The sequence below is a fragment of the Alligator mississippiensis genome, chromosome 1 (assembly GCF_030867095.1).
Source record: "Alligator mississippiensis isolate rAllMis1 chromosome 1, rAllMis1, whole genome shotgun sequence".
Lineage (NCBI taxonomy): Eukaryota > Metazoa > Chordata > Crocodylia > Alligatoridae > Alligator > Alligator mississippiensis.
This window is the reverse complement of record NC_081824.1, coordinates 214,823,062-214,840,762: the sequence shown is the minus strand read 5'-3', so window position 1 is coordinate 214,840,762 and position 17,701 is coordinate 214,823,062. Positions and strand designations below refer to the sequence as shown.

Below are 17,701 nucleotides of genomic sequence, written 5' to 3'. Positions count from 1 at the left end.
AACAAGGTTGACATCCATGACTAGAACACAGCACTGATCACAATGTGTGGAAGGGAAGGTGGCTTGCATTAACTAACTGGAGCTCAGAGCCATGTGGCCCTGTACCCCATGACCCTTGGGGCTCCCAGTGGTACCTGGGAAAGCACAACCAATGTCACACTCCTAAAGAAGCAAGGACAGCTGTTCCCAATGTGAAGCAGCAAAGAATTGCTCCAATTTCTCCTCCCTGCATATTTTGAAATGGCTGCTGCCCCAGGGGGGCAATAGCAGGGAGCAGACCATGGGCTCCAGGCAACACGAGGCTCTACATAAGGGTCAAATATACTTGAGGCAGAAGGCCTGTTTCTCTTTTCCCTCACCTTGTGCACTCAGTGGTAATCCAGCTAATGGACTGGGTCCAACAGCCTTCTCCAGTCAGCGGTCTTGAATGCAGATCATGTCAGGGCATGCAAACTGCTTATCTCACTAGCTGTTTAAATGTCAGGGTCTAAGTACTTTAAAACTGGGCTTTTGGGCATATTAAGATTGGCTATTCAACTTTCTGGTCTCCAAGGATTAACAAGTAAACAAGCTGACTGCAAGTAAAGCTTTACTACAGCTGTACACGTGCTCTAGTTATAAACCTGCTGATAAGAATGGGAAGGGTCAGAGGCTTATACAAGTGCTGAAGAGGACAGGCTGGGAGTCCCAGGTTCACAGAGCTTACTCTATGAAAAGCCATGAAAAACAGCTGGAAATGCTGCGTATACCTCTCAGGTGTTTGTATCCATTCCCACGTCACTCAACTGAGCTATGAAGCATCTTTTAACCTTTCCAGGAGAAGGAGGAGTTATTTTGTAGTGAGATACAAAAGTCAAACTGAAGAGCACTGACAAGGCTGAATTTCAGGATACACTGTCAGGCTGTGGGAAAGATAATCTCTCCAAGAGAGCTGTCTGAACCATGCATCTCCCCAATTCTCAGCGTCTGTTTTTTTTCCTTCTAATTAATTTCCATCTAATTTCTAGCCACACTCTCTTGTCCAACTCTTAACAATAATGAGTGCTAAGGGTACTAAAGTCAAAGGTATAGTATAATCTGAATATGGACTTGATGATCTGCCCTACAGCTCTTATTTAACTGAGAAGGGATTTCCCTTTATATCATTCTTTGACATTTCTGGTGAGGTGTAAGTGGGTGATTTGGGCTTTTATTTTTTTGGACTACTGCTGTAATTTGCCTGCATAGGCAACAGCAGGTAAGCAATGTATGAAGTACTTACACAATCCAGTCCACTGCTAATATCAAAGACAGATCATTTGTAGGAAGTCCAATGGCCTCCAGGATGATGGCAATGGTCAGAACTCCACCCGATGGGACTCCAGCTGCTCCGACACTGGATGCAGTGGCAGTGACGCTGAAAGTGCATTCAAACAGGTTGGCATGATTTTTGGTTAGCATGCTCACCCACAGGCCACAGCATATATTTGCCTAAAGCAGGGATTTTAACCAAAGCAAACACATCATTTTTTTTGTCTGTATCTGGCTATGCATTCTGTTGATGCACAAAAATGGAGATGAATAAGAATGGGTCCCGAGTGCTGTTATTCTTATGCCTCCAAGTAGTTCATAAAGTATGGGCTCTGCTCCTTCTGCTGTCACTGTATGTTCAGGAAATATCAAGGCTGGGACCCAGATGTCAACATAGGTATGGAAAGGAAAATAAGGAGTTTGGACTAGTGATAAAGAAACAAACTATGAGATTTGGCAGCATCCAACATGGGAAGTAAAGGCAAATGAGGGGTTAATGAGGACAGTAAGAATAGGGAAATGAGAAAAGCCATGGAGAGGGTTGATTTAGAGCAACCAGAGAGATCCCAGAGAGGCCCACACCAACTTACTGGGTTAAGTGAGCTCATACCTACAGAACAGCAGTGCAAGTCATCCACCGCCTGATTGGGAGGAAGGAGAGGCCTCTGCCTTAGCCTCTGCTCAGGTCCCCAACACATGTAATGTCAGTTTGGCCATGCAATTACCGAAGTCTGGTAATAAGCAGAGAAGGAGGGAGCATGGGAGGGAGGAAAGGGGAGGAGAGGTTTTGTGATCCCTAGCAACTATGTAAGATTCCAAATTTCTAAGTGTCCGAATTGATAAAGTAAATGTTAAAACAAGGTCTATATAGCCTGACACACTCCTGCTATGTCATTATACAGTATAGCCAGAGGGCTAGAATCTGAACTGCTAGTTACTAAAAATGATTACAGTAAAAAGCAGGAAGACTACAGGTTTAATGTCGTGTTTGGGAGCCAAGGCAATGTGGTCTTAATAGTCAACAACTTACAGAATAGTGAAGATCTGTCCAGCATTGAGGTCAACGTTATTCAGCTGAGCAATGAACACAGCTGCCACACACTGGAATATAGCAGCTCCATCCATGTTCACAGTAGCTCCAATAGGAAGGATAAATCTACTGATCCTCTTGTCCACGCCATTGTTTTCTTCAGTACACTTGATCATTGATGGTAGAGTAGCTGAGCTGGAAAGATAAGAGAAAAAATAAAATCATGCATCAATCAGGTCCTCTGTGACCCAATGTACGTATCCAATTATTGCTATTTTTTCCAGTCCCATATCAAGATTTTCAAAATTGACTTGTAGCTTTGAGACTGACTTGAGACATCTGAAAAGGGCTTCAGTTTTAGTATCCAGAATTGTTAGCTGATTTTGAAAATCTTAGCCTTAAATTGTGTCATTTAATTGCCAAAGGGAAAAGACTTAGGGGCTGGCTCTGGTCAGCCTCAGGATTAACTGGTTAGTCTTTCCAATGATATAAAATTCAAACATTTTTTGTTTACCGCTGCTGGTAGAGAAGGAATAGTACATCTGAACTAAATCAGCTTTGAGGCCCAGTTAAAAGATCTGCAATGACATAAGTCTTCCTGACATCACCACAGAGGTTTGGTTGGCCCAGACATTGAACTCATCTTGCAAACATTTTAGAACACAAGAGGGACTTGCACCCTTTTACAAAGGCACTATTGGAAAATTACATATCTTGGTTTTGGTTTATACTGAATAATTTTAATATCAGTCTAAGCTTACAATTTTAGGCAACTGCTGATTTTCATGCTATAACAGCCACATTATGGTAGAACAGTTGCACTGGTAGGGCATAGGACTGGAGGCTAGAGTTCAAGGTCCATTCCTGGCTTTGGCTGATCTGATGTCCAACTACAGGCAACCTATTTCCCCATCTCTGTGTCTACTTGTCTCTTCCTTATGCACACCTTTTGACTGACTTAAATATAGTGCTGCACAAAGGAAGTTTGGTGCCCAGGACAAGCCGTCAGCAGCAGCCCACCCTTGCCCTGCACACAGATCGGGGGGGAGGGGGGGGGGGGGCACAGGCCCCTCCTCCCTCCCCCCACTTGCCCAGGAGTGCATGCAGCAGCAGAAGCTGCCCCCCGATTCCTGCACCCCCCCAGATAAGCTGCTTGCAGCTTTGTCCCACAACCCACCCGGCTGGGCAGTGCCTATTGATGCCCCTTCGATTCAGCACCTGGGGGGGTCACCCCACTCACCCCTCCTTTGCTATGGTACTGCTTGTATATTTAGATTAGAAGCTTTTAGAGTAAGAACTTTGTCTAGTGCGTGACAAAATGTAGTTTCAATCCTGCTTAGGTGTTACTGTACTTTGAAAATAAATACAAACGTGCATGAAGTAAATAGAACAGTGATGCATTTATCTGAATTAACATGTCTCGAGTTTTATAAAAGCAGAAAATATGTATATTTTATATGATTATTCAATCCAAAACTCACGCTTTTCTGCCTCAAAGTGCTGTAGCAGCAGCCTCAACAAAATACTTATATTTCCTTGCAAACCCTTTAATGTTTAATTTTTAATTGAATCCAAACAACATCATCATTCAATACATCTTCTGCTCTTAATCACAACAAACCTGCATTAACACAGCACCAGCTGTCATGGGTCCTATTCTGACGTTCCTGCAGTAGTTTTCGCAGTGGAAAGAAAGGTATGCATGACAGACTTGCTAGTCAAACAGTTGTGGGTCATCGGGAATAAAACATTATGGGGCTAGACCCACAACTCATAAAGCCACTAGTACAAACTGGCCTAGGCCACTGAAGGCAACAGAACTGCATCAATTGATACCAGCTGAGAATCCAGTTCCCTGCTGAGAGATGGACCTTAAGTAGAACACTAAAACAGCCCTGAACCAGGGTTTCCTCATCTTCACAGAGCTTACACACCTGTATTAACCCCTCTTACAACTGAAGGGCACACGGAGAAGATTTCTTTTGTTGTTCTGTCACCCCAAGTGTTTCCTAGTCAGCACTATGCTGTCTCAATAGCCTTCTCACAATTTTATTTCTGGGGACCTACCAAATACACAATTTAACGGAAATCATGTAATCGGCAGTCTCTCATGATCATGAAATAGCTGGTTCCCCATGAAAAAGCGCGGGGAATCAGCTATTTTTAAAAAGCCGGCAAAGAGCTTTCTCCTAGAAGGGCTAGGGGATAGCGAAGGAAGCAGAGAGAAAATAAAGCTAAGTGCCCCTCTCCTGAAGAGGGGGGTGGCAGTGGTGAGGGGAGGGAGAGGCATGAAAAGTTCGTGTCTCTGGTCTCCAGAAGGGGAGTGGTGGGGAAGCAGGGAAAAGTATTGCTTTTTTTAGCCAGGTAGCTAGCTAGGTTTACACTTCATTTGGGTAGAGAACTGTTTAATTGCTGCTATTAAACTGTTTGTTTACTCAGTAATTATCACCCTCCCCCCCCCACACTTGAAGAGGGTGATAATTAATGAATTAAACAAGCCAGGCAGCTCTAATTAGGGCTAGGGCTTTCAGTCAATGCCTGGGAGGAGTGGGACTTGCGGTGCCCCTCAGCCAATCAGAGGCGTGGGGGGGCCCCCTGCTTTGTTCCCTCTTCAAAATGGCAGCCCCGGCCATCATACCACCGTGAAAATCGGGGGCTGTGGGCATGTTACAGCTGTGTAATTGGCTGCCAGGACCCATGAGTTTGGTAGGGCCCTACTTATTTCCAGTAGCCAAATTTAACTATTTCCAGCCAAAGTACAGCTTGTTAGCAAAACAAGGTTGCCATCTTCTTCAGCTATGATCAATAAAGTACTTTTTTTTACATGGGAAAACAAACAAACAGCTCCTTAGTCTTGCATCCATTTGCTGAAGCACGTGCACCCCTGGAACCTAAGGTCCATACAAGTCATAAGGAAGGGATGCTGCATCAAAGCCTTTTGTTGAGGTACGTGGAATATATTGCTCCTGACAAAAAGCTCCAGAAAAAACTACACCTGGACATAAAATTACTCCACATGGGCTGCCTATACACATGCTCTGGCATGGGAGAAGGCTGTTTTAATGAAAGTGGTTCCTGGACAGCCATTCTAATTAAATTAAAGCAGCTCATTGTCACATACATTAAGCTCCATGCACATTTCAAAATGGCTGTGGGATGCTTTACCTAAAGCTAGGGTTGCCATATGACTAGGTTTTCCAGAACATGTCCTTTTTGTATCCTCCAATCTCCGTCCGGGCGTTTTTTTTTTTTTGAGATCTGAACAAATGTCCAGGATTTTGCTCTGCTCCACTGGTGGGAGCAGGGGGAGGGCAACTGGAGCAGGGGGCACCACATACGTCTGCACACGCACATACACGTGTCCAGCATGCAGCTTGGCACGGTGGTGGGAGCAGCCTTGGCAGCTGGGTGTAGTGATTGCAGGGCCAGGGCTTGAAGACTGTCAGGGGAAGGAGAGTTGGAGGGCCAGGGTGTGTGAGGACAGCAGGTGCCTGCCAATGGTGGGGGATGCTGTCCAGGTGTTAGGGCTGTGGAAGAGCACAGGGCCAGGGGGGAAGTGCCTGCCCCTCCAGTGGGGAAACAGGGCAGGAAGGAGGGGCAGGCACTTCGAGGGCAGTAGGGAACTGCATGGCTGGGCTAGTGGCATCAGTGGCTGGTGCCCATGGTCGCAGGGGCAGGCACCTGGGAAATGTTGCCATGGGGGGGTTGTGGCCAGGCTGTCTGGCACAGTGCAGGAGCCCCAGTGCAGGACAGGGTTTCCACAGGCCACCACTCCTCCTCCCTCCAGTCCGTGCTGGGGCTGGACTCACTCTGCCACCACTCACACAAGTCAGAGTCACTGCAGCCACTGCGTTCCGGCCCAGTTGGGATGGGGCAGCTGGAGGCCCCCTCTGGTAGGGCTGGGGGGGAGCAGGGGGGCTTCAGCTTGGGAGTGAAGGACAGGGTGGGGCCCAACAGGTGTCCTCTTTTTTGGAACTGGAAATACGGTAGCCCTACTAAAGCTCATTCAGCAAGGTTTAGATAAAGCGACTCCACAGCCATTTTGAAACACATAGGGCTTAATACACGTGAGGGTAACGCAACGCTAGAGCGTTCTAATTAGAACACTGAGCAGACATGATGAATCGAATCTGCTCCAACATGTTCTCGTTAGAATGCGAATGAGCATATCTGTAGGCACCCACGGTGTCCAACTGACTTTGTAGGGGAAGAACTGTATGCCCAGGCACTATCCTATGCAAACCCAAAGACAATATGTGGGTCTAAATAAAATTAAAATATGAAATATTAAAATACAGAATATAACTAGTTTGCAGTGGCTGTGTACGAGAAAGAAGCATAATAGCTCACCTGGAGCAAGTGGCAAAGGCTGTTGCAAATGGCATTATAAGTCCCAAGAGAAAGCTGTAAGGATTTTTGCGTGTGAATGCAAAATAAATAAGTGGCAAAATGATTCCTCCATGGATAACGTGACCCAGAATTGAGGCAAAAATGTACTTTCCCAAGCTGGTCACCAGAAGTGTTATATCTTCCATTTCCACAATCTTGCTCCCGACAAGGAACATGATGCCAATAGGCACATACCTGTGTAAAGACAAAGCAGGAAGAAACATGAGAGACAAGCCTCAGAAGGACACACAACATTTCTGTTTAGGGACCAATTCTTCCTGTTCACAAGCATCTCCCAGCGACCCAGCTTTGCCCTGTTGCTGAAATACCACCACTGCAGAGCCAATGAATACCCAGGGTCCTGTGCCCTACATGCTCCTGTGAAAGTACTAGGGTGGGTACCTCTTGGTTGCTAGAGGGGATGTTGTCAAGCTGGAAAAGCTGTTTTTGGCCTGCAGATGGAAAAAAAGACATTCAGGGAGGCCTGTGCCTTGGGGAAAGGCAGCCAGGCTGGGTGTGGACTGGCAAAAGCTGTCAGGGAGACAGCATGCTGATAGGGGAGAGTGTAAAAAGAGACTGTAATGTAGAGATTTATTCCCTCAGGAAGGATGCCAGGCAAATGCCTAATTCTAAGAAGGGGCATGGTCACTCCAGGGAAGGCTGGAGCTGGGAAGGTACCAGGGAACAGTGCCATGTCTAGAGCTGGGGAGGGTGACAGAGGAGGAGGGTGCTTAAGGAAAGCTGCCAACAAGCTGAGACTGACGGCAGCAGCTTGAAGTCCGTTGAACAAAGTGAGAGACACGTGCATGCCAGCCCGTTCACCATGGGACAGAAAGAGCTGTGTCAGCCACAATGGCAGGGAATTCAGTCAGAGGCTGCTAATGAGTGCTTGGGTGCACACAGAAGGCATTTAGCTCAGCAATTTGTCTACAGACCTCAAGCTTCTTGATTTGCACTCAAGCCAAACGGCTGCCCCCGCCTCTTCTCTCTGTAGACACTCAAATTCTTCAGTAGCCAGGAATGTGTGTGGGGCCTCCTTTGTCACAAAATAAAGGGAGAAGCTCTGCAGGTAGGTCTAAACCTCATCTTCAGCTGCAGCCATCGACCTGAGTTTAGCTCTTGTAGAGTTGATCCTGCCCCCAACACATACAGTGCAGCAAGACAGCACTCACAGGGACCTTCCATTGGGAAGGAAGGAGGAAGAGGATCTCCTTGTGTGCTTAGCAGATACTGAGCAAAGAAACTAAAGGATGTTTTTAATCTCCCTGATTGCCTCTGGGCATAACTAAACTTGAGGAGGCTTGGCCAAGCCTGCGACAGCCTGAAAACATGAAGTGTTTAGGAACTTTTAGGATCTTCACAAAAAAGTGAAGATCCTAAAAGTTCTTCACTTGTCATCATTCTCCACGTGCATCCTACTTCACTCAGAGCATCAGCTCCTCTCTTTGTGGGGCTGCTCAGTTTGAGCATGAATTTGAGCCTCACTCCAGACTTGTGCTGGAGGTTGCCTCAGCTGTCTACAATTCTTCAGCCTGAATGACTGGAGACTCAAGAGTAGTAAAATCAGATGGTGGCCACATAACTCTCTTGTGTGCCACTAGCTACAGACACTGGTGGGCCCAAGCCATGGAGCCTGACAGGCTGTTAGGCTTGGGATGGCCCTTTGATTGGCTGCCTATAACCCATAGGAAAAGGGCTTGGTTCTTGGATGAGGATGAAGAGGCAAGCAGGTTCTTATGGTGTAAGCATGATTTTGCCATTCCCTAACCACCACTTGGAAGGCCAGAAAAGTTTGAGTGGTTCTGAGGACACAAGAGAACACAGCATTAGAGAAGGGAAGAGGAGGAAAGAGAATTACTATACACTGTTGTGCCAGGTGCCAAGGCATTCCAGTAATCCACAAAGCGAAGGATTACACACTGACTGATTAACTTGGAGTGTTAGCTTTGTAATGAGTGGGGTATGAGAAGCCCTACCTATCAGAGTTTGATATCCCAGGAATTACACACAAGAGTGAAAGCCTTAAGCAGCTTTGAGACTTTTAAATGTAAATCCCTTCTGACAGTAACTAATGTAAAGGTCTGTATGTACAAGGTCACATGTCTTGTCAAATCCTTTCCACTCCTTGAAGAAAAAGAACAAGTGTAAAATCTGCAGGCTTGAAAGAAAAATGCACCTGTGAAGAGGCATATACATATACACAAACATATCTATATCTATATCTAGAGAGATACTTAAAAAGGGGTGAGGGGGAGCCTCACTTGGAAGACTTCTTGGAGCAACTCTGGGAGAAGCTGCTGCTGCTCAGCTAGACCAAGAATAAGACCCACACTCAGTTTTGTGTTCCCTGTTTGCCCTGCTTGAACCCCCAGTTCCGACTTCTCCACAGCACTTCTGACACTTGGAATAGGATGCTGTGGGCTAAGCGCTGCTTGATTTAAAGAAGAATATGACATGGCTTAATGTCTTGTGATTCTTCCACAAACATTGAGTCCTAATCAGCCCCAGTAATGATTGGTAGGCCTGGAACTGGGTCTCCAATGCTGATTCCATTAGCCCTCGTATAAAACATGCTATTCTACCAACACAGGGATCTCAGAATCTGGTTTTCACTCTGCAAAACTTTTCAGACATGGAAATCCATTACCATTTGTTTGCCGTGCACTATCACAACCAATCTATCCATTCTTTGACAAACAGTGGGCGCATCTACATGAGATGCTTACTGCGCAGTAGCCTAATAACACTGTGCAGTAGTGTGTTGATCAAAAACATGCTAATATGTGCGATGTTATTAAGTTACTGCACAGTAAGCATCACAAAAAACAAAACAAAACAAAAAACGTGTGCTGGTGCTACTGCACAGTAACTGCACAGTAGTTACTGTGCATTTCGTTAGTATTTCATTGAGCAATGAACATGTAGACATGCACTTTCCTTCAGAGTCTTTAAAATTGCAGTGTTCAAAATTGCAACTTCTACATGGTAATAATTATTGTATAGCAATTGTAAAAAAACAAAAAACCAAAAACAAACAAACAAACAAACAAACAACAACTAGATCAACTAGATCCTTAGAAACTCTTAGAGTTGAGCTGATCCTTTGTAAAATGTCAGGCCAAATGTGTGTTGGCCATGTCCCATTAAACTTGTAGTGTAACCATACAAGTTCTTTTGGGTGGTGTTCCCCTCATTAAATTGGTTAAACTGTTGTATACCCCTACAATCCTGTGTTCTGGATGATAAAAAGGTAACACTTTATATCATTAAGCCACACTATCTCCAACTATCTAAACTGGAAAGCTGTTCTTTGCTTTTAATTGTTTTCCCTTTTCCTCCATTTATATTTCCTCTTTCCTCTTCTGCTCTCACATTCCTTCCTTTCACCTACACTGAACTTCTACAGGGTATACGCTCAGGGGAAATTGTACCCCAGATTGTGAAACTCTGAAGAAAGCCATTATCAGAGGTTCACACTTAGAAAACAAATACACAGCAGGGAAGGGAGAAGGAATATGGAAGGGGGTTCTGGGAAAATTATGTACCTCAATAAGCAGCTGATCTCTATTTTGAAAATTCTGGCTCCCACAATTCTTTCCTACTCAGGAAAAAGATCTTCCCTACATGAATTGAGATCCAGGGTGAAACATTTCTAAGGTAAAACCCTGGTTTCCACTAAAGTTAATGGCAAAGCTCCCACCGACTTTACTAGGGTTGTGGTCTCATCCACTGCCACTCAAAAAGGAATTGCTACCATCTCCTGTTATACAAAGGGACTGAAGTTTTCAGCCCTGCTTCTTGTCCAAACTAATGTTGTGTGTTCTGTAACAGCACACTACTCCAGCTGGCCAGGATGTTCTCTAGAACTCAAGTTATAATGAGTTATATTTAAACATGGTCTGTTTTTCATGAGCCCTATTGCCTTTCTTAGGGCCTAATTTTTAAATAAGCAGAAGAAAATGAGATGAATGGAGAAGTGCCATCACAACTGTGCAGCTAATCTGCATGTGCTGATATTTTTTTGTGATTTCTTAGTTGCTCTAATAAAAGGCATCATGTCTCTGAACCACGAGTTTTAGAGTTTTGCATTTCAATATTGCAACCGTGCACACAAATCAGGTTTTAACACACCAGTCTCCTAATTTGGTTAAGCAGTCATAGTAATTCCACGTAAAAAATCAGGCATGCAATTGTGTACAACCAAGGCTTCTGATGCTTTGAGAAATCAAGACTTATTTTCTCTAAGTATCGAAATCAAGCCCTGTCGGTGATTTTTGAGAGGATATTCAGATATTTTCAAGCAGCTGTTACCCTGCATTGAAGTGACCTTCTGGTTACTGCCCATGTGCACAGAAGATCCATCACACAAGCATCATAGAACTCCTTATTTGTGATGGTGATGTTGCATCTAAAAACACAGCTAGAAAATGGACATTCCTAAACCAGGTCACATTGTAGCAGTAATGTATTCACAACTACACTTACCACATAATCCAGGACACCAAGACCATAGTTGCCTCATTGAATGAGTTAAAAAAGCGAATCAAATCTTCCCCTTCACGGCCAAGCTTTTTCAAAGCCACTCCTAGAACCAGAGCGAAAAGTACCAATCCCAGAATGTTCATCCCTTCAATTTCTTTGCCAATAGGAACCTGGGGTGAAAAAATTAAACTGTGTTTCTCAGATGTCATATTGGGGTGTGGAGCGATAATGTCAACCATGTATTTTATTTTGTCATTTGATGAGTCAGAAATCAGTTTGTATCATGTCTCTTCAGGAAAGAACACAAACCCCATGGCTACTCAAGTACTCTCGAAGACCAAGTATGAGCCACACCTACTAACTCAGCAATACTGCTGCTACTAAATAACATTAGTTTTTGAAGGAGGTACTAAAAGTTATTCATATCTATTCTGCTTCTTTCGATAAATCACTAATATAAGACCATTTTTTTTCTATGGGTACCTCTTACAGATGGTTGCTTTTGTAGATTGTTCCTCACCTTTTCAAGAAATTTCTACCAGGAAGAAAACACAAGAAAAGCCATTTGGTGTTTAGGGAAGGAAAAGTAGAAAACAGTGAAAAAGTGCTTAATATGTCTTTCACCATGAACAGGGGCAGGCTGAGGCATAGCGGCTGAAACACATGCTCCACTTTCCCAGAAATAATGCAGCTAATTGGTGCGAGTTAGAGGATAAAACACTAACCTCAATTTTCATCTAAGAGTTCACAATGTGCTGACAAGCCCACCCTGCTGATCCTTTGCAGCTCCTTCTCCCAGAAAAGCTGAGGACTCATTTAATGAATTAACAAAATTGGTTCCGACTGACTGCTCTTGTGACGTAATAAAAATAGAATCATTTTGACAAACCCTGTTTTCCCTTTGGCAGTACATGCTTAATGTCCCAAATTTTTATTTTACTTGGATGATCTTATGTAACAGATTAGATAGATGATTTAGAGAAGCTTCAGGCCTTGAGGATGTTGAAGTAGACGCTGGCTCAACACAAGAAAGATATATTGTCAGATAAAAGTTTAAAATGTACAACGAACACTGAACAAAAGTTCAGAACACCGATTTACTTCAATATTGCATTATTGTCTACAGAAAAGTGTAGGGCTGAACTGATAGTTTCCAATTGCCTCTTTACCACTGGAAACAGAAATAGAGTGTTATCCAGAATTCATTAAAACATAAATTACGTACAAGAAAATATAAGCAAGAAGCATGAACTGTTAAGAGTTCATGAATACACCAATAGAGCACCTGGGCTTTTCAAACTGAAAAATTAGTAGATTTAATCTCTCATCTTTCACAATCACTGTCCACTCTATTCTAACTTATTCCTAAGTATTGGACTTAAAACTTAAAGCATGGGGAATGTACCTGGGACAAAAATGTTGGGACATAGTTTCTTTAATTTTGAAAGATACTATGAAAAGATATTATCCCCAAACACAACAACATATGGTGCTTTTCTGCATGTCCAACATTTAGTATCATCAATATTTTGCCCCCTTTAGTTTTGTAAGTTTCAAACACCTTAAGACCTAAAAGTTTCTCATGTTGAAAAGGTGACTGTAGAAAATCGGACTTTCTTACTAATTTGTTATCTGTCGGTGTATGAGACATCAGCGGGGCAGATCCAGAGGGGGTGCAGTGGTATGATTGCACCGTCCTTTCAAACCACACTGTGGGAGCAGCAGCTGGGAACGCCAAGTCCCAGAAGCAAGTAAGAATCCCCCCCCACCCCTTTCCCTCTACGCTCAGCAGCATGTTCCCTCCCCTCCCATTTGCTTCCCCTACTGACTGCTGCTGCTATCTCCAGATGGCTTTGGGATAAGAAAAGCTTCAGATCCACTCCTACCAGGCTGCACAGAGTCAGGCTCAGCCTAGAATTGTGGCACAATGGCAGCAGGTGGGTTCCTTTTCCTTTTGCAGTCCCCCCTGTTATTCTCTGCCAGCCTGGGAGCAGGCTCAGAGAAAGGGAACCTGCTTGCTACCACTTCTGCTGTCCCTGGCTGAGCTTGTACCGCCCACCTGGAGGAGGGCAGCAGCAGCTCTGGAGCTCCCCCCACTCCAAGGCAGCTGGGGACAGAAGTGGTGGGCAGGGGAGGAGGAAAACGGGAGGGAAGGAAGTAAAGGAGTGCTAAGAGAGCAGTGGGGAAAATTCCTACCTGATTCGGGGACAAAGTCCCCAGCTCCTGCTCCCGTGGCATAGTTTTTCTGTCAAGGATGGGAGGTAAAGGTGGAAGCGGGTGAAGCACCCCCTGCAGCACTGGTCACTGCTCTCATATACCCCTTTACAAAAATCCCAGATCCACACATGGACATTAAGGGGCTGTATGCTTTTCTATTTTTAATTTCTGTTGGTAATGCAGATCCAAAATTGCTCTGGGAGATTCTAGTCTGCCTTGCTGCACCAGCAGCTGAATTATTAAGAAATTTCCAATTATTTCCTGGAGAACCCATATTTTCTAGTGTTGATGCACAAATCAAAAAGAATCCAATTTGACTCATAAATCCTGGATTGAGTTTATCTGCAAGCAGTAAAAAAAGGGATTGTCAACACCATTGGTCAAAAATCTTCTACTGGAATTTGTTTACATAGGAAAATGCCATTTTTTTCAAAATCAAAATCAGTTCTAATGGTCAATTATTCTTGTAAACCAAGTATATTTGACCTGGGTATTATGAGAAGACAAAATTCCATGGTGCTACCATATTTTTCAGTCATTTTCCAAAACTTTACACCCACTCTGTTAGAGATTTCTTTATCATGTTGAATGTTTAAATCAAGTGACTTTTAGCTGGAGTCTAATGGGCCCCTCCGTTCCTGGCCAGTTCAAATTTGGACTCTCAATTCCTACTAGAGCCAGCCCTTCCAGTCAGTTCACTAAAATGCCTGTTGTACTCCAGCAGCAGTGCATTGCTTCTAAGGAACTGCCAAACAGAGCAGCATTATAGGCATGAAATAAAACAAGAAAGGCTTTCATGAGAGCTTTGTTCCATGCTAAACTACAAAGCTTCTATCATGTTGTCTTAATTTATGCATTTAGTTGAAGCCCTATTGACCTGCTCTGTTTCTCACATCTCTCTGAAGAGCCTGGTATTGTTTAGCACACTGAACACAATTTATCTCACCAAAAGGGTCTACAGACATTCAGGGCAGTTATGCATTTGCATAAAATTAAACATTAAGGAAAGTGGCAGGTGCACAATGTGATGTAGACAAGAAGTATTAAATTAAAAGTATTATTGGTATCATTTATACTTAAGACAGTGGTTCTCAATCTTTGTAGACTCAAGGCACTCCTCATCAGACTCGAGGCATCCTTTGGAAAATTCCAGCTCTTAGCTGTCACTCATTTCTTGACTCAGAAAAGTAAGAGAGCAACTCTTCTGTTGCAAAGACCTCAGAAAAAACTACAACAGGTCAGAGTGTTTTTGACACTCTGAATTCCTATTTTGAAATCTCTGGGTTTATCTTGTGAACCACGTGTAGGTATTTGCAAATCTACCACTTGGCCACGGCACCCTGGTTGAGAATCAATATTATAGGAGCATCCAGGGATATCAGTAATGGGCCCCATTATGTTAAGCAGTACTGGGAATGGAACAAGAAGCCAGTGCCAGCCCTAGAGAGTGGGCAATCAGACAGGACACAAGTGTAAGACAACAAAAAATGGGCTGGACGTAAGAGCAGATGACAACAAAACAAACACAGCTTTGGAGAAACACAGATGTCTCAGCTCCCCGCAAGCACAATCAAGAAATAATACAGAGCCTGATCTGGTGCCCAACCCAATGAGGAGCTTTCCATTGAGTTCAGTGGACTTTGGAAAAGCCAAGAATGCAATTAACATCAGAGCATAAATGAGCAAAAGAAAAAACGTTTCATATTTTGATGACAAAGATAACTGTTTTCTGGTATGCAATGCATCACCTTCGTACTTTGTCCCCACGGAATCCATGTTGGTTATCACCTTGATACCACTCCTAAATGTTACCTGAAAACCACTTTATCTTTGTGCAACCTTAAAATTATTATGGTTACCATCCACACACATAACACAAAGAAACCACACCAAAATTCAGTTCCGCAAACTAACAGGCTACCATGTTTTGTTTAGTTAGATCACTCGTATCTAGAGAACTTGGAGTACCCACTAGATTTAAAAAGTATCTATCCTGCTATAGTTCAAACAATTGGACAACCCCCCACCATGAGCAGTGGGTGGAGGGGAAATCTTCAGAAGTAGTCATTGGCAATAACAACCAGATTTAAGTGTCAGACCAGGAATAATTCATAGTGTCCTAGAGTACATGCTGTTCAGTCAAATAAGAGCTGCGGAAGGTATAAAAAGAAAACAAGGAAAATAGAAAAGAATTCCATACTTTCAGTTGCCAAAAGATGCATTCAAATTTGCTAAGAAAGAATCAAAGCTCTGATAGTACACTGCAAAATGTCCTTTATGGCTGTCTCTGAATGTAACAGGCATGGTAAGCCATGCCTATGCAACTCAGTAGTGTTTTGATCTATGGTGGAACTTAGCCTGACAGTGAAAATTACCACTAATATCTTGCTTTGCTCCTCATTTGTATAGCTTAAGTTAGGAGTCATTCCACTGTTCATGTGAATAAAGGTACATGAATAAGTGTAGAGAGAAAGGGATGAATAAAGTCTTTAGTGGCTTGACTGTTTGGGGCTGAACTGCCTGCAGAGATAACATGTTAGAAGAGAAAGCAATCCTTTGAAATCACATTATCTTTGACCACTGACTGCCCACCTGCAGTGTGTCAAGTAAGGTGCTTCAGAGCTGAATTAATGCCATCCTATAGGAATGGTGAAAGTGTAGCACATTAGCTAAAACCAGTGATGATGCGTATGGGGTGCACCATGTGCACCCTGAGAGCGCTTATGCACCCCCTGACCAGCCACGCTCACCACTTAGACGATGGGTGGGGGGGCAGGCGAGAGCACCAGTGCCCCCCCTGCAAGCGCCAGTCGGGAAGTGGAGTGCCGTTGCGCTCCCGGAAGTGGCCGCAGCGATTGACTGTCTTGCGATTGGTTACGGGGGACACCCTGCCCCCCACCCCGGTCACTAGGGGGGCATGTGCCCCCCCTGACAAAGGTGGCACCAGTCACCCATAGCCAAAACCCAAGGAGTCCTGCAGCGCATGGACTTACTTTTACTGAGCCCATCACAGTGGAATCCTGACCCTGACTGCCACCTTAGAGCATTGCAGTAATTCCCATACACAAACACACACCTTTTCCTCAAAATCAGCCCCCCAAAACTGGGGTATGTGTATTAAGTGGGGAAGCTGATTTTCTGGCTGGGGGCGGAGGCACCCTGGTTTGATTGCTGCTTCATGGTGCAGCAGCTGTGGTATTACTGTTCAGATGGCTGAGGGAGCCAAGTGTTCTTCACTCTACAGATCTTAACAATGGTTTCTCCTTTTTATTGGTCTTGTTGTTCCACTAAACCAAGCCAGCCTTTCTTGGAGAAATCCTGCTGTCTGCTTGTTGCTGTTAGTCTTTCTAATTCATACCCACTTTAATTCTGTAGCTCAAACTCTTTAGCTCTTTAGCACATACTCTTTAGCCTTTTTCAAAATCATAGATCCAATTTATGAACAGTGTAGACTGGTCTTCAGTAGCAGCTAAAGATCTGGCTTTAGTTATGCAAGAAAGGCAGGGTGAGCTAACTGAAGATTAGGCTTTGTCCCTGCTCTATGCAAACATGTCTCTCAAAAAATCTTTAATGTATTTTGCCTTTCAAAACCAGGCGTGCTTTCTATTTGGGGACATGCATGTATGAGACAATATGGTATCCATAATAATTTCAGCAATGCTTTAAGGGCCTCTAATACACATGAAGCAACACAGTCACTAAAAGGATGTAGCAGAGCTCCAGTATCTTATATTAATCTTAAAGTTTAAAATTAATAAATTTAAAAGGAATTCCCACACCAATCCCTGATATGAACCCTCCTCCTCAAATCCCATGGAAAGGCAGGGGCTTAACTGTTGAAAATAAGGCACTGTGTGCCAGGGGACACAGGCTCTCAGTTACATGGGACTTTGCCTATAGGGAGGGGATTTCAAACATGATTATTGGCCAGCAATAACCAGAGTTCAGCCAGTAATAAGCACTTTCGCAATTCCCACCCTCCAGGTGAGAATGGGAACACAGCTAGGTTAAGCACGTGTTAAGCACGTTTGGAAATCCCACAGGCTGTCTTGAAAACAAAGCTCCTTAGCACCTGCACACCAGATGGAGCTCTGGCAACTCACAGATGTGCTTCTGTTTCATTTTACTTGTAATATTTACCCCCGGAACTACATTTTAATAGCCTTAAACCAGACACTGGATCAAATATAAATGCAATGAAGTTGTAATAGGGAAAATTCTCAACCAACCTACTGCCTTAAAGGTTGCAGAGTAGGGAAAAAAAGTAGGAAAAAAGCATTTTTCTCATATTAT

General features: G+C 43.8%; 1 protein-coding gene across 1 annotated transcript in view; it reads right to left on the bottom strand.

Moving 5' to 3' along the window:
• SLC1A4 (solute carrier family 1 member 4) overlaps positions 1-17,701 on the bottom strand; it is a 49,343-nt gene that overhangs the window by 12,425 nt on the left and 19,217 nt on the right. The window contains exons 4-7 of the mRNA XM_014595098.3: positions 11,195-11,361; positions 6,671-6,904; positions 2,321-2,515; positions 1,262-1,396 (exon numbers count right to left, since the gene is read on the bottom strand). Coding sequence (XP_014450584.1) covers positions 1,262-1,396; positions 2,321-2,515; positions 6,671-6,904; positions 11,195-11,361 — 731 coding nt within the window. The remainder of the gene's footprint in view (positions 1-1,261; positions 1,397-2,320; positions 2,516-6,670; positions 6,905-11,194; positions 11,362-17,701) is intronic.